This window comes from Hermetia illucens, chromosome 6 (assembly GCF_905115235.1).
Source record: "Hermetia illucens chromosome 6, iHerIll2.2.curated.20191125, whole genome shotgun sequence".
NCBI lineage: Eukaryota > Metazoa > Arthropoda > Insecta > Diptera > Stratiomyidae > Hermetia > Hermetia illucens.
Genome location: NC_051854.1, coordinates 10475188 through 10502691, shown reverse-complemented (window position 1 = coordinate 10502691; position 27504 = coordinate 10475188). Strand labels below are relative to the sequence as shown.

The 27504-nt window shown below is 43.4% G+C and overlaps 1 protein-coding gene across 1 annotated transcript; it reads left to right on the top strand.

Moving 5' to 3' along the window:
• Window positions 1-3880: 3880 nt before the first annotated feature.
• Window positions 3881-23005, top strand: LOC119658980 (multidrug resistance-associated protein 4-like). Its single transcript, XM_038066861.1, has 13 exons — window positions 3881-4065; window positions 8840-9004; window positions 9062-9447; window positions 9505-9602; window positions 9672-10621; window positions 14244-14448; window positions 14537-15262; window positions 15321-15585; window positions 15656-15886; window positions 21831-22123; window positions 22185-22372; window positions 22440-22667; window positions 22735-23005. The coding sequence occupies exons 1-13, from the start codon at window positions 3881-3883 to the stop codon at window positions 23003-23005; spliced, it is 4191 nt and encodes a 1396-aa protein (XP_037922789.1).
• The last annotated feature ends 4499 nt before the right edge of the window (window positions 23006-27504 follow it).

Below are 27504 nucleotides of genomic sequence, written 5' to 3'. Positions count from 1 at the left end.
GGAGGTGGTGTTAAGCAGAGAAATTTCTCAGTAGCTCTTCGGGGAAGTAGAGGGATGTTGTTTTAAAGGATGTGGATGATGTGGGCATTTTCCCAGGGAATTGTAAAATAGGCTGTAAGGATACATGAGTTAAAGAGATGGGATAGAAAGGGGCTCAGCATCTCAACACACTTCTTTCGGATAATGATCGGGATCTGGTCTGGACCAGTGGAATTCTTCTCTTCTTCGGTTAGAATCGGCGTACCGACTTGCGTTTTGTGGTCAGCTGGAGGGATCGAGAAATGTGAAGGGGAAGGATGGGAGGTTGTAATGTTACTGGCGTACGGTTGCGTCAGTTTCTGGGTAAAAAAAAGTGGAGTGTGGTAGGTTTTGTCAAGGGTCTCTGCATAGTCTTTGGGAGACTTTTTTGCAGAAGGGAGTTGGCTGATCAGGATTTGGCTAGGTGGGAACATGGGCCTTGTAGTTGGCTGTACATATCCTGGTTAACTGCTCAGCATATAGGGATTGGATTTCAAGTCGGATGCGTTGGGTAGGAAGTTGATGACGCAGGGTGACAAGTCAGTTTATAATTTGGTTATGAAAGCCGTCAGTATTTCCCATGGGACATTTTTTCACCTCAAACATGAGATCCCCTTTCTGGGTGCTCCTGATTTTGTTGAAATTTCCGTCTAGGTCTCCTAGGTCGGGGACGGTTTTCACTTTTCTTAGTATCTCCGTATACGACAGATTTTCTTTGCTGGAGATTACAATCGCGAATTCGCATCATTGGTTTTTCGTTCTTTTTTTTATTTACGACCTTAGTCCATCCACAGCTAGCCGCCATTCTCACTTTGGGCAACATGTTTTTCCCCTTCTGTGTATTGGACTGGTCACTCCCTCCATTCCCTAAAGTTTTCCCTCTTTGTCTCCAACTCTCTTACCTAATCGGAAGTCGATGAGGTTGTGGTTTGGCGTTACTTGGGTCTCCTGTCACTCTGTTGGGATTGGAGTTTTCGACTTTTTCTTACGTCTTCTTTCTCCTTCCTGCAATCTATTATAAAGCGCCCTGATGACTTTCACCATGCTTTTAATGGCTTGGTGTACGTTGTGCTTGTTCGTGATGAATTCGGACTATTTTAGTCCCAAGCTGCATGAAAGATAGCTCTTTCGGGTCAGGGTGCTCATCACGGTGAATATTGGCCGGATTACTCCTTTTAGAGACTTCTTTCTTCACTTTTTCCATTTCCTGAGCTCCCATGGGCTTTCCCTTTTGCCATCTTGGATATTGTAGGAGATCGTAAAATCGATGGGTTTCTCCTGATCCTGGAGTACCATTTGAACAGATGCGGTGAGTGTTGAAATCGCCTTTTTTGGCTAGCTATTTCTTTTCGGCCCATCATTCTTTGCCTTTGGAATTGATATTCTTGGCAGAGTTATATTTCATTTGAACACATCCTTTTTTGAATTTAAAACACTTATAGCATTAGATGCCACGGTTACCAAGTCGTCCGCCACCGAGGCACTGCGGCCGAGCGATATCGACGTACGGAAGTCCGCTTGCTTACAAAAGGCGCAGGTACTGGGATTCGAGCCTCTGCATCGTAAGGTTACTTCTTATAAATTCGTCCATTTTGGTTTTATTTTCTGGGTGTCCCTCCTGGAGTGGGTGGGTCACCTAATCCGTATGGATGAGGATGATTCAGCCCGGAAAGGCTATAAGGGCAATATCTATGGTAGAAAGCGAATATGAAGCAGAACCTGCCTGAGGTGGAGCAATGGCGTAGGTCAGGACACCAGGCAGCTTTTAGGGATATCGAATAGGTGGACTTCGGCGCAAAACCGGGGTGTTTTTAGTTCCTTACTAAAGTAGGCTTAGATCCGATTAGATCGAATACGGTTGTTGTGCCGTTGATGATGAGGATCCTTCCCAATCCGTCGCCAGGAGTCGTATTTGATGGTAGATTTGGCAAGTTGGAGTCTGCAGTTGTCGGTCTGTCTGTCACACCTGATTTACTGGGAAACGGCTAAACCAATTATCATGAAATTTGGTGAAAACGTGTCGTCTGCGAATCCCTTTACGTGCAACGGGTGGCATCATTTTGCAGTCGGTGTAAGGGGAGCTCCTCATACATGTGAAAGGGAGGTGTACATTTTTTTTTCACAGCACATGGCTTCTTAGGTTCATTCTAGAAGTACAAAATTTGCTACGGTTGTAAGGAATAACATGATGTATGATACAATTTTGGAAAGTTTGACAAAAATTCCACTATTATTAACAAAATAATAGAAGGTCAAAATTTTGTATTTCACGTATCATATGAACGGTGGCTTTTGCTTCCTACCCATTAACAGTGATGTCTTCTAAAACCATTGAATATATGACCTTCCCTGAACCTAGTAGACCCGATCGGAGCGGTCGGCAATAAAGTTTCTATAAGTTTGTTGTACCTACAACATGAAAACTAGATATAAAACTCTAAAAAGGTAAAATTCAGAAGTAATACAAATTTTTGACATCTGAAATGGTGCCTCCCCTTAAATAGATAGAGCTATATAGTGCGTAAGCTTAATCATAAACGCACACTGTTTATCGACTTTTGTCTCATTAGTAAGCGCATTTAACGTGCGATTCCCTACACCTTTTCCAAGTATTTGTCAATCGTTTACTAGAAGTATTTCTGGAAATCGATTCCCGCTTTTTTCCCACTATCTCTCGGTCCATGACTATGTACATATCGCACATAAGATATTTTTTGGCTGTGTCATGATGAATTGGAAATTTAAAGAGCTGACCAGGGTCTTAAGAAGACCCTTTAGATATTCACTGGCATGAAGGGATGGACATCGTCAAACTTGTATCTGTTAATCTAATTCGTAGGTAAGCTAATCTAATTGAACATCTTGATGAGTCAACTGGAAGTAACACTGGAAATCGCACCCCGCTTTTTTCTCGTTATCTGGCTTGCTGATTTGACTATGTCATGATAAATTGCATAATTTGGAGAACTGACCAGGGTTTGAACGCGGGTCTTGAAACTTATTCAAGATTGCTGAGGAGTCTTTAGATATTCACCAGGCATGAAGGGATGGACACTGTCAAACTTATATCAGTCAAACTCATGCTTAGATAAGGTAATCTAATTGAAGATTTTGAAGAGTCACTGTCAAGTATTTGAGGGCCTGCATAGTGCGCCCATTCATTAGTTAGTGTATGCTAGTGGTTTAAGATTGATCGATTTTTTTAATTATATTAATTAAGACAGAATTGTAGGTCCTTTATTGAGTATTGTGTCTTAGTGATTTAAAGGAGTTTTTCCGCAGTTTTAACTGATGCTAGAAAAAGATAGTCTATATATTCTCCGACCAAATTTGCTATAAAAGATACACCTGATTAATATTCGTTGTTTAGTCTTAAATTGAATTACTGGGTGCTATGTACCTTTCGGAATATTTAATTGCAACATATTCGGTGTAGTCAAAGGTTCAGTGAAAAGTGTTGTTTGGATATGAGTAATGGAATTCATCAATTAATGGAGACGAATAAAGTCACTTATAATACGCGGAAAGGACGACGAGGTTAATAAATATCTCTTTTTGTTTGGTTCAACTAAAAAAACTTAGGAAAGTGGGAAAATTTACTGTATCATTTCCGTTGATGACGAAGCTCTCAACCGTTTGTGATTAATCGACTTAGTGTGGTTATCCATCCTTTTTATTCTCTTAATATTTGGGAAGTACTCATAACTATAAAAAGATACATTCAACTCAGAAAAAGTGCATGAAAAGTGTTAAATCAGTTACTAATCGTTAATATTGCCGGGTTTTAGTGTAGTTGCCACCCGGCTCAATTGCATATAATTTTGGTCTTTTTTTGGTGGGTAAGATACAAAGGAGCATCTAAATGGAGGCTGTACAGCGCGAACTCGGACCCAACCCCAGGAATGGAGCGAATATCTTTTCGCAGATCTTTCTTATTTGGACGGCGAAAATTTTCAAAATTGGATACAAAAAAGTGTTGGACGTTACAGATCTTTTTCGACCCCTGCACAATGATCAATCTGATGTTTTGGGGGATAAATTAGAAGCGTGAGTATTTAAGGAATAGAAGATTAAAGATAAGTTTATGGATATTGATATTGATCTGTAGTTACGTATTAAGATGATCCCCTATTGACTTTGAGGTGAACCTGGAGTACTGGGATGGAAATAAGACCAATCCTAAAATTATAGGAGGTTTATTGGAAATAGCGCCCAATGTGGGGTCAGAAAATATTAGACCACACAAAAGTTGCACCAGAAACATAACCTTTTCTGCCAGTAAACATAAGACGCTGCTTGACTCATTGCGTGATTCGTTTATCTTTATAGCTTTGTGGCCGGAAAAAGTATCTGCAACTCACTCTAATGTGACGCGCACCGCTTATAAACGTAACGTTCGAGTGAATTTGAGATACTTTTTCCGGACTATTGTGAGTCTTATTCGTTTGAAGGGAATTGGATATGGTTCTACTAGAGGGTCTTCCGACCCATGTAGTCTGGGGTGGTACGTAAGGATCAAAGTTTGAAGTGCGGGTCCCATCACTATAAAACATAAGCATATTAGCAACTAAACCGAGGGCTGAACGTATTGGTTTGACTCACGATATCGACAGTATATCCCCCCTGTCAACTTTTAACGTGATACATGTTGGCAAGTGCCTTCTGAAATTACGTTTGATGCAGAATCACCAAGAAAAGCTTTGGGCAATGTTTTCATTCAGGCCGGAAAATTCTGGCATCCTTTCTCATAGGTGAATGACATGGTTGCGGAATCCAACCCAAACCATGTTGCGACCAGGCTGGTGCAGATAATAATCTGCTGAACATTAATTTCACCGGCCAAGAAATCTCAATTCTTATGAGTCATTTTCAACTATATTTCCGGTGGAGACAGACGCTCACTCAGTTGACTTTGCAAGAGAATCTGAAGCCAATTGCCAGCACCCCCATAAGCGGATTGGAATTGGTGGAAGTATCGGTAAGTGAGTACTATGGATTGTTCGGCGTTAAAGTTTACTTTGCGTGCCCAGCTGTCTAGCATGAATTTATGGGGAATGATTAGTAATACCTGGAGTTTTTCGCAATATTTTGAGAACTGATCGTGCAGCGATTGCAACTTCTGTCAGGAAGGGCATGTTACACGGTCAAATAATTCCTTTCTAAAAATTATAATTGGGTGACTGGAGAAGCTATTCCGGTGGCGTAAAGATGTAGCTTATCCACTATTGGTTCTGATATAGATTGAGTCGCCAGAAGGATACGAAATGGGCTTTATTCTTTTCAGTAAATTTAGTAACTTTCTTCTAGAAAAAAGGATAATGTTCCTTGCATAGGAAGGCTGAAATTAATTTAGTTGATTTTTGCATAACTTCGGTAACGACCATATGTGAATGTGATAGTCAGGCGACCATCCTGAGTGACCGGAAAAACTACGAGGGGAGAGTTATTCCTAAAGCCTAAAAAGATCCGCCTGCAAATATTGAAGCCTCATCGAAGTATGACTCTATGCTAGCCAGCTTCGGGAATGTAGGATGCCCTCTGAGTACTTTGATCCCTCACGTATGATCATGCAAATTTATATGCTCTTTTAGCCGATACATGGGTTTGCATTGGAGCCTTAAAATTCAATTAACAGTGCCGCGTTCTAGAGGAAAGATACACGTCGGATCGTATCCTCGATCGATGCTTCTCCTGCCACGGATTTATTGTGAGGTGTGGCCTTTGAGGTTTGCTTCCAGCATTGGGATCCTCAGACCATTCTATTCGATGATGCCCCTTGTAATAGAGCGTTTTGCGGGGTTAAAGAGGAGGAGGGGGATTCAACAGCCTCACGATTGTATCCAAATCACACATTTGATAGAATAAGAGAGATAAGGCGAAACCGATCACGACAAGTCGACCCCGCTTGTGAATGGGACAAAGGCTGAAGAAAAAAAAGAAAGGGTGAAAGGAGAAAAGGGAGTTTTCGAATCAAAGAAAATTACTTGGCATTCAGTTCAATTTATAATTCAATATATATCCCACCACTGCCATCGATTGAAAATGCGGTCCGTGGTGGATCTTCATTTTCGAAGGTTACACTCGGGTCCGCACTGCGCTGCTCCATGCAAGCGTTTGAGTATTCGTTTGTTTTCGCTTTCCAATTTAGCTCGTGTGTTGATTCGGTTGGTAGGCTCGTGCGAATCCCCCTGTTTGAGGAATTTTCAGGATAGGGCCTATTTGTCGTCGTCTCCCTCCATTCAAGATGGTAGTCTGACAATCACACTGGCATATGGTCATCTAAAGCTACTGTATACCTCAGCTAGACTACCGGGTAAAAAGCTTCCCTGGGGTGTCTAGGATTCTAACCCAGAACTCTTAGATACAGGCTAGGCCAATTCAGTATAGGATTTTGCTCCTACACTCGTGGTTCAGGGATCTTCAGCTACCCTTGCATCTTTCTTACACATCTTCCTCTTTTCGCTCTTAAGAATTCCTTGAGTGCTCTGCTCTGCAGCCTAGTCTCAATAATGGTGCTCGAGGACTTTAAACACATTTCCGTCGAATGTTGATGGCGATGGCACTCCTACCTTCTGCAGAAGGAAAAGGTGTGACAGATGTCAGCCACCAAATTCTGGCAATGTACAGGTAGGATTGAAAATACCCAAGTCCGCTGAGTAGCTGAGTTAGTTAATAGGCTGCACATCTTCGATGAGATGCGCAGTCCATCTACTCCCAGATTCTCTTTCCCAAGATTGCTGCTAAAGAAGTTAAAGCAACTTTTATGTAAATTTAAGTTTATCCACATTAATTCATTCATTTACAGTGGCTAAATTTTGAGCCGCGGTTTATCTATTCGCAGGGTGCGGACCCTGGATGGTAGGGCATGGTTCGGATACGGTCGCTGCCTAGGAGCTGCACTAGACTGTTCGTAGTGATGCAGTGAGGTGCACCGAATCTAGCTATCCAGTGGTCGTAGAATACCCTGAGCGTAGTAGCGTAGCGTAGCGTTGAGGACAAGCTTTCGAGTAGCTCGAATTCCGGAGTGGCTGAGTCCGTGAAGACTATCAAATATGTTTCTTCTGAAGTTGGTTGGCAGGTGGGGTTTTTTTGAGGATACTTCACACAGAATAGAGGTTTCCGTTTCGAGGATGTCCATCGGAGATTCGGTTTAGCTTGTAAGTCCTGTAGGGAGAAGTCGTCTCTCTGTGCGCTGGCTAGTCTAGTTGCATGTCTACTTAGACTAATTTCTTCTACCCTGAAGAGTGCATCGGCTACTCTGTTGTCGGTTCCGTTCAGGTGTCTTATATCAGTGGTGAACTGGCTAATTAGATGAGTTGCCTGGCTCTCCTTGGTTCGGTAGTTTTCTTCTGGTTGAAAGCGAACACCAAAGGTTTGTGGTCTGTGCGGATGCTTAATTGCTTGCCTTCAAAGAATTGCTGTATGTGACGTATACCCAGAAGTTCTTTATTATTCGTAGGATACTTGCCCTGAACCTCGTTGAATACTTTTGAGTAGAACCCAAGTAGTTGTCAAGTTACGTTGACTCGTTGGTAAAGTACAGTTCCCATATCGTGAGCTGAGCCATCACACGATAATCATATTTCTGCTTCTGGGTCTGGATGACCTAGTTGTGTAGCCTTCTAAAAATTTGTTTTGCAGAGTTCCCTAGGAATCTTCGTAGCTGCATTACCGTCTCCGGGCGTGTGTAGTCTTGGGTTGCATGTACCTTGCTAGATAGTGGTAACACGCTTGTAGCCTAGGAAGTCGATTTCTGGCTGGCCAAGATCGCATTTCGCAGGTTTGAGATTGTTTCCGTGCTTTGAGAGTCTCGAGAAGACTATCCTGAGGTGCGGCTCGTGGTTTAAATCGTCTTTTTAGACAATGAGAGCTTACAGAAAATATGTTTGCCGTGTAGTCCTGCTTCGAAGTTCACTGTGGGCACACCATACTCGTCATGTACAGGGTGTGCGTTGAGCCGTCTGTAGCCACCTCAGAGGCGAATAGTGTCGTTCGCTTTTTCTACGATGAGCAGAGGACTCTACCAAGGGCTGTTGGATAGTCGGCAGATTTCCTGGTTCATGATCCACTGCAATTCTTGTTTTGCCGTTTGATATTCTGGTGCGGCGAAGTCTTTTAGCCTAAGGGGTCACAAGCCGGTATGTAGTTTGTCAATTCAGGAAACTGGGTGAGGAGATACTTCAAACGGCTAGCTTCAGGGACCGTTGAGGCTTTTCATCACTCTTCCTATCGTAGTGGGGCTGGTTCTACTATCGATCAGTCATCGACGTTGTAGATCTACTAGGAGACCGTGGGTAGCCTAAAAGTCGGCTCTTACGAATTCAATAGCCCTTGAGATATTAATCCAGTTCATCCATTCGCCATTTCCATTTGCTACTGGAACATGACAGTTAAGTGGAATATCGCCAGCTAGGTGAACCTACTCTTGTTCCAACCCAGCGCATTACTGACCTGCTTCAAATCAGTTTTCAGTGGCTGCTACGGGGACTAATCTACTGATGCAACCTTAACTTGAAGCATATCTGGATTGACCGGCTGTCCCAAAAATAATAGCAGATCCACAGTCCCACCATTCTCTTTTGTGGCCATCCAGGATGCTTCCAACGATGCTTGGTTCAGGACTTGCGTTTCAAAGTAACCTCTTTTAAGAGGATGATCTGATAATTAAGCTAATTTTGCTAAAGTCTCTTTATATTGGACCTTTGAGACAACTTCAGGCTGCCAAACCCCTTGCCGTTCGTCCTCATGATCCAGTGAAACCAAGACATAACTTATTCTATTTATTAAAAAGAATAAAATTGTTTTTTTTTTCTATTTACAGAAACTGGTATGGACAGAAAAGTAGCAAAAAGCCATCCCTGCTGAAAGCAGTCTTCCAGACGTTTTGGAAAGATTTAGCTATTATGGCGATATATGCCCTGATATCGGATTTCGGAGTTCGTTTATTTCAACCTTTGGTTTTAGGTGAACTACTGGCATTCTTCAAGTAATGGCTTCTATTTAAAATCTCAGACAGCCAATAATTCCTTTCTCCCTTTGACAGATTGGATTCTGACATAGAAGACTCAGATCCTAAGTTCTACTGGGGAGCAGCCTTGGTTTGTCTCACTGCTATAGGCTCCTTGACTTCCAATCACTACACGATGACTGCATTCCACACAGGGATGAGGATACGAGTGGCGGTTTGCAGTCTTATCTATCGAAAGGCTCTGAGATTGTCCCGAACGGCGCTGGGCGATACAGCTCCAGGAAAAGTGGTAAACCTGCTGTCCAACGATGTCAGCCGTTTCGATATTGTGTCCATTTTTGTCAATTCTATGTGGTCGGCTCCGTTATTGACTATTGTCATAGCTGTAATGCTGTACTTAGAGATTGGATATTCGGGACTGATTGGAATGGTTGTGATTGCCTTTGTTGCGTTTTTACAATGTAAGTCAACCTACATTTTTGCTTCTTTGAGAAGGGTCTAATTCAGTCATTTTGCAGCGTATACCGCCAGACTGTCATCAAGGTTCCGTTTCCAAACTGCTGTGCGAACTGATGAGAGGGTCCGCTTTATGGATGAAATTATATCCGGAATTCAGGTGAGCTGCCTGTCTTACATTCCAGGGCGGAGAAATTCATTTTTAACAATTTTACATGATCCTTTTCAGGTCATTAAAATGTACGCTTGGGAGAAACCATTTGCCAAAATTATTTCGTTCGCTCGTAAAATGGAATTGAAAATAGTCCGTAAAAATACTCACGTTCGAGCTCTCTACATGACTTTTAACTTGTTCACCACCCGAGCTGCCATTTTTATCACTATCATGACCCTAGCCCTGGATGGTGGTGATATCTCCGCCAACAAAGTCTTCGTTGTAACCTCATACTACAATATCCTATCGGCAATTATGGCTCAAATGTTTGTTCGTGGAGTAGCTGAAATGGCTGAAGCCTTTGTTTCCTTTAGGCGTCTTCAGGCCTTCTTAGATTACGAAGAGAAAGAAGTAAATAAAAAGGACTTCCTAAATCAGTTTGGTATGAATGGTGATGCGGGTGATAAACCTAAAGCCAATGGAGTTGAAACATTAGACAAGGGAATTGCATTGCAATTGAGACATGCCTCCGCCAAGTGGTCAGCTCCTAATCCAAATGCAACTAAACAATATGACACCAAAAAGAAGACCAAGCAATCAAAGAAATTGAAGAAACTGGCGAAGAAAAGAGGATCTACCCCTAAACAGGAAACTGATTTTAAAGACAGACTCACATTGGACGACGTCAGCATTGACTTTAAGAAAGGAAAGTTAATTGGCATCATCGGAGCAGTTGGATCGGGAAAATCATCTCTTCTTCAAGTGATATTGGAAGAACTACCACTCAAGACTGGGTCAGTAAATTGTCCGGGAAAGATTTCGTATGCATGCCAGGAACCTTGGGTGTTTTCTGCTACAGTTCGTCAAAATATCTTATTCGGCCTAGAGATGGACAGAGTTCGTTATGATTCAGTGGTGAAAGCGTGTGCCCTACTTAAGGATTTCGAACAGTTCTCAGATGGGGATATGACGATTATTGGAGAGAAAGGAGCCTCACTTTCTGGTGGTCAGAAAGCTCGTATCAAGTAAGTGACATTTTTGTTTTGTTTGTAAGTTCATATTTCTTGAGTTCCCTGAAGTAAAAAGTTGACCGAAGAAGGCTCAAAAAATGTTTGGTCTTTTTTCCTCTAGGTATTCAGAATCATGTTCGCCTCTCAGCTTTGTTGTCTTCTGGCGCATGATGGGCGGAAATGCTGGGTCAAATGAAATTCAATTATAGCGGACTCTTTTGGACCTCTTCTTGTGGTCCATTTTTTGGCTTGACGCTTCTGAATTGCTGGGCAATTCCATTACGATGAACCACTCTAATTGTGGCTGATGATATTTTGAGGCCTTCCTACCGTTTTATAAAGGAGTTAGGTGGGCCTTTCTGCTATTATTTCATCCTGGGAAATACGGCGTTGTTTCGGGTTTCCAAAAGTAACTTTGTACTGATACTAATATCGCTATCATGCATCGCGTTTTGCCAAACAGAGTTTTATGTAGCTTTTTGGACACGCTGTTTAATGTAGACCAAGAGCAGCGTGGGACTCGGGAATTACATGGGTCAGACGGAGGTGCCTTCTTAAGAGCTAGCGTTGGAAATCCTTTAACAAGGATAAGGTGAAATTGACAGCAGGTAGTTCCAAGCCCTTGGACGTTCCCCTAAGACGACAAGTGCTGAGTTCGACTATCGGAAGTACTTTTACTACTGTAATGTGTATATCGATCCCGAATTTCTTCTTCTTTAGCGCTTGGATCTTTAAAAAGTCGGGCCAGCTCGATGAGATTGGATTGCCTATTTTACCTTGTCTAAAGCTTGTCTCAGGTGAATTCAAGAAGTTTTCAAATCAGTGTCTACGGTGTTTGCCAGTAGCTGTTTCAGGTCGTTTCCTATGGACTTACTCTTAGCTAGCGTAGCGATCTGGCCCGATTATGCTTCAGGCTAAGATTGCGTAATTGGATGATCTCCACCCGTGAGTTGCTGGGAACTGTCTTCGGCCCTGCCAAGAATGTACATAGCTGAGCTAGGAGCAGGTTTATCCAAACGGAAAGCGTGATGAAACGTGTGTTCAATTCCAGAAATCTGAATAGGGAAACCTTCAAAATCAGCTATAGGCATAAATACTGATAACTATAGAAGAACTGCCTGGAAACGCCGTTCATCAGGGCTGCTAGGAAGCTGTTCTGTGCTAAAATATTGCCAGGACATCAGAAATATCAGTGATTCTGCGAGAGTCGGTAAGATTCGGGCCAAAAAACGGGGGAGCCCATCCTGCCTTAAAACAACACAGACCCTTGGATGGAATCTTCTTTTGGGACTCTGAACATGCTAATCCAGATGCAATTCCTCGCCAGCGGGAGCACTGGGAGCCAGAGCCAAACAAGGGGGTTATGCGATCCGTAATCATCAAAGATAAAATCAGCGGAGCTATCAACCGTTTTTCCGCATATAAATCTCCGGATACAGTTAACATAATGCCAGTCCTTTATTTTTTTGAGCTGCATACCATACTTGGAGACGCACGTCCGATTTTCGTAGCGAAAATGGGCAGGCATAGTTAAAAGCTCTGAGTCTGGTAATGATTTGCGGTCAATCAGCCTCACTGTTTTGTATTGAAGACTCTAGAGCGCGACATGAACTTCTTTTCAAATCTCAGTATGCCTATCTCAAAGGCAAATCCATAGGGACAGCTATGCATAAGGGTAATTAGCACTGTTGACCGGTCGTTGAACTACAAGGAAGATACCTTTCCTGCCGCGAGCACTAAAGTCGTCAAAGAGGCTTTAACCAGGACAGGATTGAAGAGTTGTCCTAAGCAGTGGATAGTAGTAGTAGGAATCAGGATATTTCAGTCTAATTTGGGACGTAGCCACTTGAGCAGAGCTGTGAGTAGAGACACTCCAAGCAGGGTTCTTTTGATCTATGTGAACCGTGGTATACATTTCTTTGTGTGGTGGATGGCGCCAGGTAGGAAATACGGTTCTTTGGATCCCATTATGGGATCAATCAAATGTGGTCCAAAAAACTGTATGTGTAGGTGCTACTGGGCTCTCTTTTTCTTTTTCTCTTTTAATGTAGAGACAAATCTAGATACTGGGCAGCGAAGCCCAACAGCCACAGTAACAGAGACGAAGTACCACGGGAGGGATGAGATCCTCAGGCATTTCCTACGCGATTGCCCAGTACTAGCTACTAGCAAACTGCGGGCACTAGTAATTCTTTGAACTGAATAAAGTGATTTTTCTTTCCTGAACGGTACCGGTTGGTTCTAGTAGTAGTTTGAGCTATTTATCGCATCAAAACGGCGTACCGCAGTGCTAATGAGGTTTTCCGGAGCGGCTACGTCTAGCTACCTATCCTACCTTAGCTATCTAGGCATCGACGGTAGTGACAATATCACTGCACCATTTAGGACACTCTTTTCGCAATATTTTGACGATGGGTGATCCACGTCGGCCGAGAATATCCTATGATAATAGGAATTAAAAAAAGAAGTTAGAGCTACTGCTGAATGAAACTTATCTGAAATATTTTCGGCTTTAAAATCTAGTCGGCGATTTTTCGTATCACAGGAGTTGGAAAATTCCAGATTGATCTTACACTGAGTGCTTTCATGGTCATGAGAATAACCAACCTCCGAAGTAAAGCGTTGAACGGAGTTATTTGATTAGTCTCTTTACTCTCTCTATTCAACCTGCCCTTAACCATCCCTTGGCTTTCCTTCTACCTATCATACTTTCTGTAGAGTTTTTTCATGGTTATTCATCATGTTCCCTTACTGTTCCCCCTGGTGTTCCCCAAGGCTCTATACTTTGTCCCCGATATTCTCGTTTTCCATCCTTGCCTGTGCGTGTTTGCTTTCTACTGATGACTTTAACTTATTTGCATCTGTTAGACCTCCACTGGGCTGGGCTCTAATCCAGTCTAATCTTGATGCTCTCGTCCGTTCGTGTTCAGTTAACAATTGTCAGCTTTCGCTCAAACCGTCCTCAATATCCTTTTGCTAGTTCCTTGATGCACAACACCTTTTACAAGTGACTCCTTTTTAAGACCTGGGTGTTATTTTCGATGACAAATTTCGTTTCAGTTCCCACTTCTTTGACATCATTAATCGCGGTTCTAAAATGATTGGTTTTATCCTACATTCCTGTTCCAACTTTACCTCGATTCAGCCCTCCTTAACACTTTTCGACTTCCTTTTTAAAAACGTCTTTGAATATTACTGTGTACTCTAGTCCTCCTTCTGCAACCGTGACTGTCGCGCTCTTGAAGCTCTATAACGCAAATTCATCCGGACCTTCTTTATCAAAAAGAACTTTCTTCATGTGGACTACCCTTCAGGGCTTCGCACGCTCAACCTCCCTTCCCTGCAACAACACCTTTTGCAAACTCTGTAATTCCCGGATGAACTGTTTTGCATACTCTGATATTATTTTCCGCAGCACTTCTCGTAGTATATGAAGTGCGAACAAGTCCCCTTCGCGGAGTCTACACCTACTTTTACTCCGCGATCACCAGAATATGCCGTTCCTACAAAGCCTTTGGCTCTGTCTCATTCCTTAGTTTTAAGCGTAAGTTAAGCCACTTACTTGCTCCTTACCCTGAGGGCAAACAGGAAATTACCTATGAGCTCTTAAATGACCACATATCTCACTTCCTTCCAGTTTGGCACGTGCAGTTTACAGACAAGCAGACATTTACCTTTTAGACGATCCTCTTAGCGCTGTTGACGCTCACGTTGGTCGACATCTTTTTGAAGAGGTCATTGGCCCAACTGGTCGCCTGGCCAGACGGCATGTAACACGAATCCTGGTTACTCATCAAATTCATTTCCTGAAAGAGGCAGATTGGATAGTTGTACTGAATGATGTGAGTATTACCGTAGTCCCCAAAACAGAAAGATCCTTATGCCTCCTGAATACTTACTGACCAAATTTCTTCCTTTCTGACATTTCAGGGCAAAATTGAAATGCAAGGAACTCCAGGCGATCTTTCAAAGAGCGACAGTGACTTTGCTCAATTGTTAGAGCAAGATCTAAGCGACGAAGAAGAGGATGAAGAACAGGACGCAGATGACCAATCAGTTGATACTAGAAGTAGAAGATCTTCAACCAAATCGGTGTCAGCTTCACGAACTTCATTGTCTGGTAGGGAGAAGGCTGATGATGGGAAGGATAAAGAAAAATTAAAGGAGCAGGCTCATCAAATGGAGGGGACATCCAAGGGGACGGTTAAAGGATCAGTTACCTGGAACTATGTCAAAGCCGGCGGATCAGTTGTGTTGCCTTTTATCGTTGTGTCGCTATATCTCTTAACTCAAGCGGCAGCTAGCTTTACCGATTGGTGGGTTTCATATTTCACGGAACAGGAAGAATTGCGGACGTACTACAATAACAACAATGTATCAATTGAGATAACTAGTCCGTTCATGAATGACTTCCGCTTCGCTGAGAATCCAAACACAATCGTGAATGATTTCCACAATACCCTGAATATGAGTTTATTCGCAGCGGAGGAAGAAACAGTGGCATATTTGCCAAGCACCGACTTCCTGATTGCGATACATGGCATAGTTGTCGCATTGATATTCATCATTGGCATCCTGCGCTCAATTGGGTTCTTCACGATGGCGGTTAGAGCTTCCCAGAATATGCATGATGGCATGTTCAGCAGTTTGATAAGGGTAAGTTGGTGAGGTTGCCTCAAACTCAGAATATACCACTAAAAATTTCTCTCGACAGGTTCCAATGAGGTTCTTCGATACCAATCCATCTGGTCGTATCCTGAATCGTTTCTCCAAGGACATGGGAGCTGTTGATGAACTTCTACCGAAGTCAATTTTGGATGCAACTCAAATCATTCTGAACATGGTTGGTGCAATTATTGTGACAACCACGGTTCAGCCTATATTTTTGGCCCTTGTTTTCGTCTTGGTCATTATTTTCTGGTTTATTCAGAAGGTTTACCTGAGAACTTCAAAGAATCTCAAAAGATTGGATGGAATAAGTGAGTGGTCTTTCCTCCCCTATATTTGGGGTGATATTAATTTTTGAATGTTTTACTTTTTGGAATGTAGCAAGGTCACCAGTGTTCACCCATTTGGCTGCATCTTTGCACGGGTTATCGACCATTCGAGCTTATGGGGCCCAAGCTGACTTGATTAAGGAATTTGACGCTCATCAGGATGTCCACACAGCCTCGTATTACATGTATATTAGTACGTCGACAGCTTTTGGATTATCCTTGGATATTGTTTGTCTGATTTTCCTTGCGTGCGTAACATTTTACTTTTTGATTGTGGACGATGGTGAGTATTTATTTTTGATCCTTATTTGTTAGTCACTTTATGGCACTAAGGTTGGTTAGTGTTAGTATTTATCGAGTCTATTGTATCGTATCGTAGCGTTTCTATTCAGACAGCATCCTGTCTCCACTCCTTTGCTGCCCAATAAATAAAGGTTACTGTTGGCAGGAGTTAGTCGATGATGTCGAGGCAGATGGTGATCTGTAGAGAATTGGTTATAAGCTAGTCCCCCAAAAAATCGGGACTATACCGGAATTGCATTCATTTTATGGCGACCAGATGAATTGCACATGTGGTTGTCCACTTTCCATCCTCGTTATGGAAAATAGGAGGACGGGGAGGACGGCATCTCGGCAGAAGTAGACAAACTTGTATTTCACGATTCGCCTCATTTGCAAGGACAAAGGACCTTTGTGATTTATGATTAATTGGTTTGTTGTAGTGTCATCATCATATAGGCTTGTGATTAGGGTAATTTTGAGGTCATCCAACCCCACTAAGTAAGAGCATAATCTACAGTAAATCTCCACCTGGAATTTAAGCCTTGCATTTTCTTACCAGCAATACTTGATCATTTAAAAACTAACCATCCGGTGAATGATAAATTTATTTGTGAAATTCAGAATTTCGTTTATGCCTAAGAATGTAGGTATGGTAGGTATCAGTGGCCCTTTCGAGGAGTCTAATTACCGTTTTGATGCCACAAACTCCTAAAAGCATGACTGAGATCTTCAGAGTCATCTTGCAGCATTCATGAAGAAAAGCGTCTCTCCTAGCATGTATTATTGATGTCCTCAAAAAAATCCGACTCTAGCTACAGCTGGGTAATCGCAAAGGAAGCGGCTGAGGATTTTCCCTTTTCTTCGCAGCTTCGGCAATGCGAGGCGGGGTATGCTGAGTCTGGCGCTATGCTCCTCTATGGGCCAATGCTCCTTGCAAACTCCCTTAATCTTGTACGCATTTGCACGGCTCTGGCACAAGAAAGAGCTCTTGCAATCGAGTCTTGTAATAGGCAAGCCAAATCCTTCTTGATTTGATGGAGGTGGTGACCCTTTGCCATCTGAAGTCAGTGGCTACTTAGTAGTGTAAGTAAATACCGCTCCTGACAGTCTCAACCGGCACATAGACTATGCCCACCAAGTGACTGCCAAGACCAGAGCGTCGCTTAGCCAGCCCGTTAGCCGATGCTTATGTTTCCATGACCGGAAACTCAGAGAATAGTGACTTGTCTTGGCTTGGTGAAATGCCGTCGAGACAAGAACGCATCTTGCACTGCCCCGCCAGCCTGGAGGAAGTCATCACTGAGTACAAAGCTTTGATAGCTGCTTGGCTATCGGCCAGAATGGCTTTGCTATACTTGGGGCTCGGATCATGCCCCAGTCATCGCACACTTCTAATATTGGCATCCCGCTTGGAATACACTTGCAAATCCTGTTGGATTTTACGACTTAGTTACACTATTTGTATCTGAAAAAACTCCCGCAGCGACTCCGCAGACCATCATCTGTGTCATGACCTTGCAACACCTCGCCAGTCCACCATTTTGCCCTGGTAGGTTGCGTTGTCCGTTGGAAATGACCTGCACTTCTGAGGTATTTCGTCTAAGATTTTACTGTGGGCGTAGGACTTCGCTGTCAGACATTGGGACTAACGTATTCTAATAGAACTGCACGGTAGAGCGTAGTTAATGCGTAGATCCAGGGGGAGGATGGGTTGTATGAGTGCATGCAGAGCATTCGTCAGGCAGGACTACAGCGCCCCGGTAGCACCTTTACACGTGGTCCTTTGTATTTCGTTCCATTGTACTTTATGCTCAACGCCTGCCGTCACACAATATAATGAGACCAAACTCAGCTGTGCACATCTAGAAAACCATCCCCGGCCCCATTTCCTTACAATGGCCCTCTTGCCAGCAAAGAAGGCTGTACCGGTCATCTTAACCCTCGGTTCTGTGTTCAGCTTCCAATTTAACTCGGAGGAAAGAACCAGTTTTGTTCTTATGGTCGCTGAAATTCAGACCCTTGGCTTGGTGGTAAAAATCATTAGCGCGGTTTTGGTTGGACTCATTTCGAGTCGGCATCTTGCAGCGCCACGCTCACTAATAACGGAGGGAAACATCTTTGACACTTATATTATAAAGTTGTCGGTTTGTACACCACCTGCACTACGCTCCTGTCCAATATGTGTTGAATTTCGTCCATCACTATCAACCAGAGCACCGGAGAGATGGCATACCTCTGTTCAGCCTCACACATCAGACTGGATTATCCTAGTTGTTAGTATGGATATTATCCAATACGTGAGATAACCTTATAACTCTATCCTGGTGAGGCAGCTGGAGTATATAGCTTGTACTGTAGCCAGCACTCAACCGTTCGAGTTACCTCGTGAAGAGCACTTTCTATTAATTAGTCATGCTGAGACTGGAAAAGGACGTTGTTTCCATAAGAGGATTTCTAGGACGCATTCTAGGGTGTTCAACACGAAAGAGGTGAGGTTGATTGGTTGAAAGCGGACCCATGGCCGCGCTTGTCCTCTTTCGGTACGAAACCACGGGTGTATTTCCAAGAGTGTGGTAGGTATCCGAAAGAAATAGAGCTCGGTCAAATCTCGACAAGCCATGGCACAATCCTTTCTTGCTATTGCTGTAGCATGATGGTATTATCATATCTGAGCCGGCGAATGTATAAGGGGAAAAGCTGTTTATAGGCCAGCCGATTTTATTTTGGGTAATTATAGATTTGATAATCTTACATGACTTGGACCGAATACCTTCCAAGCAAGGCTCTTCTGCACAGTCCTTGTTGCTGCGCGGGAAGTGCTTCTGAAGCAGCAGCTTCAAGGACTTAATAGAAGGTTCCGGCCAGGAGCTTTCTGACTTTTTAAGAAATAATGGGTTTCTATGTTCCTGACCAGAATGGTTTCGCAGATTCGCTGGTGCTTTCAATATTCAGATAGGAAGAAGGACTGCTTCTTGGCAGTCTTGATGACCGACTTATACCTCTTTAGGCATTCTCTGTATGGCTGCCAGTGTTTGCGTCTGTAGCGGATGTTGGAGACCTCCCTGGCCAGCTTGCTGAGTCTGGACAGATCTTCATTCCATAAATATGGCAATGCTCTTCTGATGTATTTAACATTGCAGGAGAGTTTGAAGGTGGTTTCGAATGCCTTTTCCGGAGCCCCCATTTTTGACCTCAGTTCGTTTGTCATGACGATATTGCCAATTTGCGTGCTTAAAAAGAAGGTACTGTGGGCTCTACAACCACCCCTCACTTGCACTGAATGCCGACATCTAGAACATGGCGATCCTAAATTCACAAACAAGTTTTCATCCCTTTTATTTTTCAACCCTCTTTATGCCAAATTCAGAATCGTTGATTGTCAATTAAACTCCCTTCTAGTAGCTTTTCATTCCGGTGTACTGCCCCAGGAAATTCTCGGAAACGTATTGAAATGCGTTTGAACATAAAAGGACATCGGAAGCACTATTTGAACTACTCGTATAGTTATAGCATAATACGATATACATCAGCCGATTTGAACCAAAGGTTGACGCCTCGTAACCACACAGCTCTTACCGCAGCATATCATAGCTCAATGAGTTGATCTTGTCACGCAAACCTTACCCACAATGGCTGTAAATAAAATCTTAGCCATTGCCGACCGAAAGTCTTACCTCTTTAATTTAGTCCTGATTACGGAGACCTCACAAGTTGTTTTCCTAATAGCCCTGGTGCAACGTTCCGCATTATTGTATGCCCAGAGGGCGTTTGCCTGGAGACTATTTATTCGAAGGCGGTTCGATCTAGGTCCGGTAGGGTCTTCTTTTCAAAGGGAGGATCTTAACGTGGGTGCTATGCAAGCCGATGAATGGGTCTGGTGTGTTGATACCACTTCATTAGGTTACCGTAATAAATTTTGTGAACAGTTGACTAGGGTGCGACATTAATTAAGCTGTTCTTGTCGAACAAGCGTAGTGAAGTGAAAGGACCGAAGGGCGTTGTGGCTCTCAAAGAACTTGGTGTCCAGAAAATTCCCAACACCACTCAGTAAGGGTCAAATTGGTTTCTGAACCTTCTACAGGTTTGGAACCGTTATGTTATACCGCTCTTATTGCGAGTCGAGAGGATGTATAGTTCACGTCGACCAGAGTTCATATGTGTATTGCGAATCCCATCCAAAAAAAAATGTGACGTGTGTCGTCCATTACGTGTGTGAGCCATTCTCTACGAGCAACCACCTTCCTTAAGTCTTCTGCCTTGCGCTTGTATATGGCTTTTTGACTTCTTAGCAACAAGGACAACGAGAATCATTCAGGCAATCACTATTTTTATACCTCTGCACTGTAGAGCAGAACATACTGCATTGCATTCAATAGAAGATGTCGCCTGCTAGATATTGGATCCTCAATGTTTGCCATTAGCCGACCTTGACCGCTGCTTCTTTTAATTTGTTCGAAAAAGTTTTATTCGAATGTCAATCCAAGGTGTATAACCTTTGGTCTTTGACGCGATTATCGGCTTGCCGGTCTGGAATGCAGGGTCGGGATTGTCTCTTTGATTAGGATGACTACTTCCATTTTTTCCAGCGCTTAGGCGGAAAATCTGCGTCCGCTAAAAAGTGCCCAACATCATCTGTATAACTGATCAGGTGCGAGCCTTCTGATACGTCAAGTCCATGCGACTATCGTAAGAAGCGTTCTGGAGATTTGGTCTTAGGATGGAACCCTATGCATCCCCCGACGAGAGTTCCATTCTTCTCTGGTCCTTTAGCGTCTCATAGAGTAGGGAGAAGCCCCTTTCAGCTGATTTCTCTCCCGGTCACTCAAACTTTCTGTTAAACGCCGGAGCTTATGTCACTCCTTTCGGATTTAGGTGATTTCCGTAGCAGCAGCAGTAACTCAGATAGCAGCGGTACTTGATAAGACAATGCAATGGAGATGAGTCTTGTTCCGATACTGATCACTGATGAGCACCAGACCAGCTTTTATCAACTTAAGGCCAGTGACGCCTCGAATTCAGACGACAGCGGTACCTGATAAGACAAGGTGTCACTGAGCTAGGTCATTGTTTCGGTACTGTTCACGGATGAGCACTAGATCAGCTGTTATCTCTCCTATCAAGTCAGTGAGTCAGAGTGGTTGCAAGCCGGTGCATGTTGATCTGTAGGATGCGGGTCATGCTAATCACGTCCTAGCTTTTTCTACTTCCGCGCTGAAGAGCGCACACCACCCCGAGCCTGCAGTATGCGCAACGCTCTCACTTGACAGGCCACAGTCCCTGCAGGCATCGTGTGTGCTTTGTTTAAAGAGGATCGATTTTTGCAAAGCTTTCTTTTTATATGGGGGAGGTAACTTCATTATCATTTCGCTTCAGGTTGCCTTCACCCTAATTTTTAGAAAATGTTCCCTTGCTGAAGCTGGTCCTGCCGATCTTCCCTATTTTGCTTTTTATTTTGGTTCCATACCATTTTTGCGAAATGAATTCTGAGGAAGGTCTACTCCACGTTGCGGATACGTTATTATCAATACTGGGTTGCACGGAGCTTTATTAGGACCTGGCAGCAGGTTTGCTTTGGTTTGACGGGAAAAGGGATTTTTTTTGTAATCGCCTTTCCGATGCAGACTGTCGTTGTCGTTAGGCCCCTATAGTAGTTTCGTGCTGGCCGTGGTTGAAATCTCCAATCGTAATTCGTGCATGGTGGGAAGCTAGGCTTATTTAGTTTATTGGGAGACTATTGAGTTTATTTACGAATAAACTGGAACCTTTAACTTAAGATGGGATGGTATCGATGACTGCCTCTCTACTGGCCTACTCTTAATTGATAAAATATTTGGAATGTGTTACTTTCATTGTACTGCCGGTGTTGCTATCTTAAGAGATACTTGAATTTTTAATAAAAGTGCAATTGTCCAACCGCTAACACTCGATCTGTTTTGGAACTTTAGGCTCCATGGGTGGTCAAGTCGGTCTAGCTATTACCCAAACAATGTCCATCACTGGCCTCCTCCAATGGGGTATTCGTCAAAGTGCAGAAGTCTCCAACCAGTTCATGGCAGTAGAACGTGTCCTTGAGTATCGTGACTTGGAACAAGAAAAACAACCAGCGCAATTAGCTCCAGTTGAAAAGGATTGGCCTGCAGACGGTAAAATCGAATTTCGGCAACTTGTTTATAGATATTATGAAGGAGCTGAAACAGTTCTTAAAGGACTCAGTTTTACTATCCATCCAAAGGAGAAGGTATGGATGACTTGTAAGAAAAACTCCTGAGGGTTATTTCTTTACGTTTCTTTATTATCAGATCGGTATTGTTGGACGTACAGGAGCTGGTAAATCATCATTAATTGGTGCTATATTCCGATTGGCCAAGGTAGAGGGAGACATTCTCATTGATGGGGTAAACACTGCAGCAGTTGCCTTAGATAATTTACGATCCCATGTTTCAATTATTCCACAAGATCCAGTTCTGTTCTCCGGGACTATTCGCAGGTGAGTTTAGGTTTTTTTCAGCGACTCTTGAAATGTCCTTCAAACCAATATTTTTGGGACTTTCTAGAAATTTGGATCCTTTTGAAGAATACCCTGACTCGGCTCTTTGGCAAGCTCTTGAAACAGTAGAACTCAAGGATATTGCCACTGGTCCACTTGGATTGCAAGGAATGGTAGCAACTGGTGGGGGCAACTTCAGTGTTGGTCAGAGACAACTGGTTTGTCTGGCACGTGCTATTTTAAGGAACAATAGGATATTAGTTTTGGATGAAGCAACAGCAAACGTGGATCCACAGTAAGACTTACAATTTTTAAGTAATCCTAGGATCCTTGGCTAACCTCCTACCACTATCCCTTTACAGCACTGACAGCCTCATTCAGAAGACCATCCGGGAGCGATTCGCTGACTGCACCGTTCTAACAATTGCTCATCGATTGCACACCATCATGGATTCAGATCGAATTCTTGTCATGAATTTCGGGCTGGTCGAAGAGTTTGATATTGCCCATATCCTTCTTCAGAAGCCTGATGGCCTCCTGCGGGATATGGTCATGACGACTGGACCGCAAGAGTCTGAACGATTAATAGAAATGGCCAAAGAAAAGTACGAGTCAAGTACAAAGATAATGTAGATAGGTATCTTGTTGTAAGTTTTTTATTTATTTATAGATGTTGAAGTGTATCTTTAGTATTATTTATTGTTGTTGTTATTGTTTAATAAATACAGTGCAGGAGTATGAACAATTTTTTTTGTTGAGTTTAGAGGATTAGAGCGGAGAGCGGAGGTTAGGTGCTTGCAAATGATGAGTGCCTGCTTGTGGGCTCGTCATTGGTTAGGGGTAATAGGATCCGGCGGAGAATGAACCAAAGCAGCAACTCGGGGTCCACCCTTTCTGCCCTGTAAAAACCGCTAACAGGAGCATGACCCCCAAGCCAAGCACATATCGAAGGCTGCTTGGTCAAGGGCAGCTTGGTTTTGGCAAGCGAACTCTGATTATCTTTGTTACCTTAGGTTTCAATTAAGATCCTTACCCTGGTAGCCAGGTTAGTTAGGCTGGACATTTCCCTGGATTACTCTTGCCACCAAGACATAGACTCAACTTTTAAGGAACGAACGATGATAGAAGATAGTGACTGTTGCCGTAGGACCTTTGTGTCCAGGGTGAGGTGACTGAAGGACCCTAGAAATCACTGTGGCCTAGCGGATATAGCAAGTGACAACCATAGTATTCCCCGAATTGCCGCTGCCTGGGGTTCTCAAGGAAAGGAGGACTAAGAAGGATGCTAGCTGCCGGAAGTGAACAAAAAGGTGAAAGTCGGCAGAAATCTTGCTTACGACCCGTTGTTAGAAGACTACGAGAAAAGAAAAAGAGACCGATATTGGGGACTGGCAGGACGAAAAACACTGGCTAAATATCAGGCGATTGTCAATGAATATTATAATAAATACTTCGAAAACAAGCAGAAAGTGAAACCAAGTGCTTTCAAGCGGTACCCATACTATGATGATGTAGAGCAGGAGAGTAAAGGGAGTAGAGTATGTAAGGTCTCGATGTTGCACCGCGAAGCAACAATGGCCGGTGGATAGAACGCAGGCTTTAAGGCTTTATTCAGCGAGGCGGGGTAGAAGTCACTTACCGGTGGCACTTGTGGATGGCAATTCAGTTGCTGGTGAACTGGTACCGGGGGTACAGAACAGCGTAGAGGTCTGGCTGTCGTAGACGGTCACCAAGCATCTCATGGGCAGCAAGTGGAAACCAGGGGATGGTTTGTAGGTATGACATGATATGATACTTAGAAGCACTGGAAAAGGTGGAATACAAAGTGCAGCGCGAAACTAGGAACGCTAAAGTCAAACTGTTCTGCTCCTCATAGTCGGACGACGACTTTGAGCCGATCGACGACACCAGCGAACGGTTGGCGAAAATGAAAATCGGCGGCGGATGAACGGTCGTCCTATGTAAGATAGCTTTGCTGAGGGTAGGGTAGATAAATCCGGAGTACGCGAAGTGTATCTCAGATAACCTGCTCGATTTCTTTCAAGAAGAAAATTTGACATTGCACTAGTACAGTGGCCCTACATTGGAGAACCTCGGATAGCCAAAGGGATTCAAGGGATCTATTCCTCAGTACTAGAAACACTGATTGGGTCATACCTAAAGCATGTAAACTCATGAGGAAGATCCTCTACGTCACTCTGTGCCAGACCTGAGTTCCAGTAACCATGGTCAGATTGGAGCAGGCAGTGGCGGAGAACATACACATCTCCTAACTGGCTCACTAATCAGCACCGCCGGAAGGAATACATTTTTTCCATTTCCGCAACTGAAATTTTGACGGTTGGGAGGTTTTTATTATCCTGCTGACAATGGAACTGCAGCGTGTTTGATCAGACATTCTTCTCGGATCATAAGTGGATAGTTTTCAATCCGAATTTTGCTCTAGAGTTTTCCTTCTTACCTTTCTCTGAGAGACAATAAGGGGATCGACTGGAGGAAGTTTTAATAGGCTAACTAAGCCAGACTTACCAGTGCTCACAATATTAGCATCCGCACGACAAGTGAACTAGAGTCAAGGGTGGAGGCTCTACAAATGGCATTTGAAATTGCCTTTAGAGTCGCATGGCCGGTCAAATGCAGTCAAAAGCGACTATAACCGGGGTGGCTCGAAGACCTGTATAATTTCAAGAAACTGACCATTGTGGTCTTCAAAATTTGCTATAGGTAGAAATACTGACAGGCCCCCCTTCAGCGGATATAAGTTTGCTGTCAGGAATATTAGGACTGTTGTTAAATCATCAAAAGTATCAGCAATTCTGCGAAGCTCAGTAAGATTCTGGTCTGGTTTTAAAAAAAATCGGAGTTACCCTGGACGGAATCTTGTGGTAAGACCCTGGTGTTAACTATCTTTGCTATTAAATTTTTTGAACCAAACGATGAAGTCGTAGAAATCGAAGTAGATGAAGTATGATAGAATAGACTTCGAAATAAAAGTGTTAAAATGAAAGTAAAATGGATTCAAGAAGGTAGTAAAGTACTTAGGCACTTGGGACTGAGGGAATCATGAAAACACTGCCTTTGAGAAAGAAAGGCTGTTCCAATAGTTAGGTTTATTTTCCGCGTGACTCGCGAACAAGCCTCTAAAAAGGCTTCACTCATTCGTAAGCCAGTATGGTTAAAAATCCACGACTTCTAGTGGAACATAGAGCCTAAACTAATCAATGTTTGCGCTTTCACCTTTCTGTGATACCTATGGACAACTGGGCGGGCGTTGCCTCAGAATAATCTGGGAACCTCCACTGAAAAATTCAGGTTAAGGAATTTCAACTGCCATCTCCTGCTCCCCACCTTCAAAGCCCCATTGTTTGTATTTAAAATAGTGTCCAGGACCCTCCATCCAGCCCCCACGATTTCCGAAACTTACAAAGCAAAAGAATTGCCCTTGTCATACACCGATAGGTTGGCAATAATAATGGAGTCAGTGTGAGGACCATTTCGTTCATTGATTCCCAAGCTTCCCAAATGTGGGTGTCTTCCATTTCTCATTACGTTTTAATAATCTCTTAAAGAGTAGTTTTTGTGAGTTGACCTTTTAGGTAGGCGTGCTAAGACATAAAGAAAGGCGTTCCTCGTCCTTAAGTGGATGTCCAGGACGAAAGCTTCGCACTTGCTTGAGTGCTTCAGGAATGAAGGAATTTATTGAGGGTTTGGATAGTAAGGCCAAGTGGACTTTGAGCGGTTGAAATATACAAAATATGCAGGGATGCGGTGTATAGGATCAGGTCACCGGCGTATCGGTTGGATTCAACGGCGTAAGGAGTGTTGGTAAAGTGTTTAAGAGGGATGTCAGCAGTTTTGGGGGAGAAAAGGGTGCATAATAAAACTGATCTTTGTGGGAAAGTATAGGAGTGGCTCGGAAATACGGATATGAGGTTAACGGTTGGAGGTATAATTTAGGATTAGTCTGCAAAGGTGGGGGTGGAATTTAAAGGAATTACATAATTTAAAGTTCAGGCCTTTGTGCTAAACGGAATCGAAGGCCTTCAGTATATCAAGGAGGCAGGCAGGTAGGGATGTTTTTGGTCAGGTTGGGGCATATTGTCGGTTTTAAGAATGAGGAGAACGTGGGTGGATATAATATTGTTGTCTGAGATGAAGGAGAGTATGAGGTCGTGCAGGACATGTTCCAAAATAATGGAAGTCGTGTTAAGGGGAGAAAGTGGTCTGTAGTTTTTTGGGGAAGCAGAGGAATGTTGTTTTTAAGGATGCGGTTAACGTCACCATTTTTCCAAAGGGAAGTAAATTGGGCTGCAAGGATGCATGAATGAAAAAGATGATAGGAAGGGATTAAGATTCTGATGGGAATCTGGTCTGGACCAGTGGATTTCTTGTTGTTGAGTTGGGAGAGCAGACTTGAGCTGTGTGGTCAGGTGGAGGCATCGGAAAGTATAGAGAGAAAGGATGGGAGACTGTATGGTTTTGGACTTACTAGCGTACAGTTGCGTCAGTATCGGGGTCAGAAATGTGGATTGTGGTGTGGTGGGTTGTGAGAAAGCTCCCGGCAATGCTATCTGAATAGGCGGGAGATGTTTTGTGGAAGGGAGGTGGCTGATCGAGGTTTGGCTAAGCAGGTAAATGTACGTCGTAGCTGGCTGCACGCATACTGGTTAAGGGGTATGCCTGCATGTTGAGCACTGAAGTACTCAGCTTATGAGAACTGGATTTCGGATCGCATGCGTTGGGTAGTATACACGGGGAATATTTATCGTGGTTGGGTTGGCGACGCAGGGTGGTTTTCTCCTTGGTGAGATTAAGGAGTTTGGGAGGGAGAGTGACTAACCCTTGGTAGTTTAGGGGTCTTGAAGGGATGATACGGCGGCAAACACCTGGAATAATCTCTCTGTATTTTTTTTACAACAGCGTTGATCTGAGATGGGGATGGAAAGGTGGGTAGGGTGACAGCGGACAATTTGTTCACGAACCGTTGGTTAAGGTGATTCTAGTTAGTGGCAGGATAGTAAGGAAGGCGTTTTAGTTTGGTTTTGTATTGTTTTTCGGAAGTGTTGAAGAGCAGCACTACACCATCTTATTCACTGAGGTCTGGGATGTTTGGATGGTCTAGAGAAGTGGTT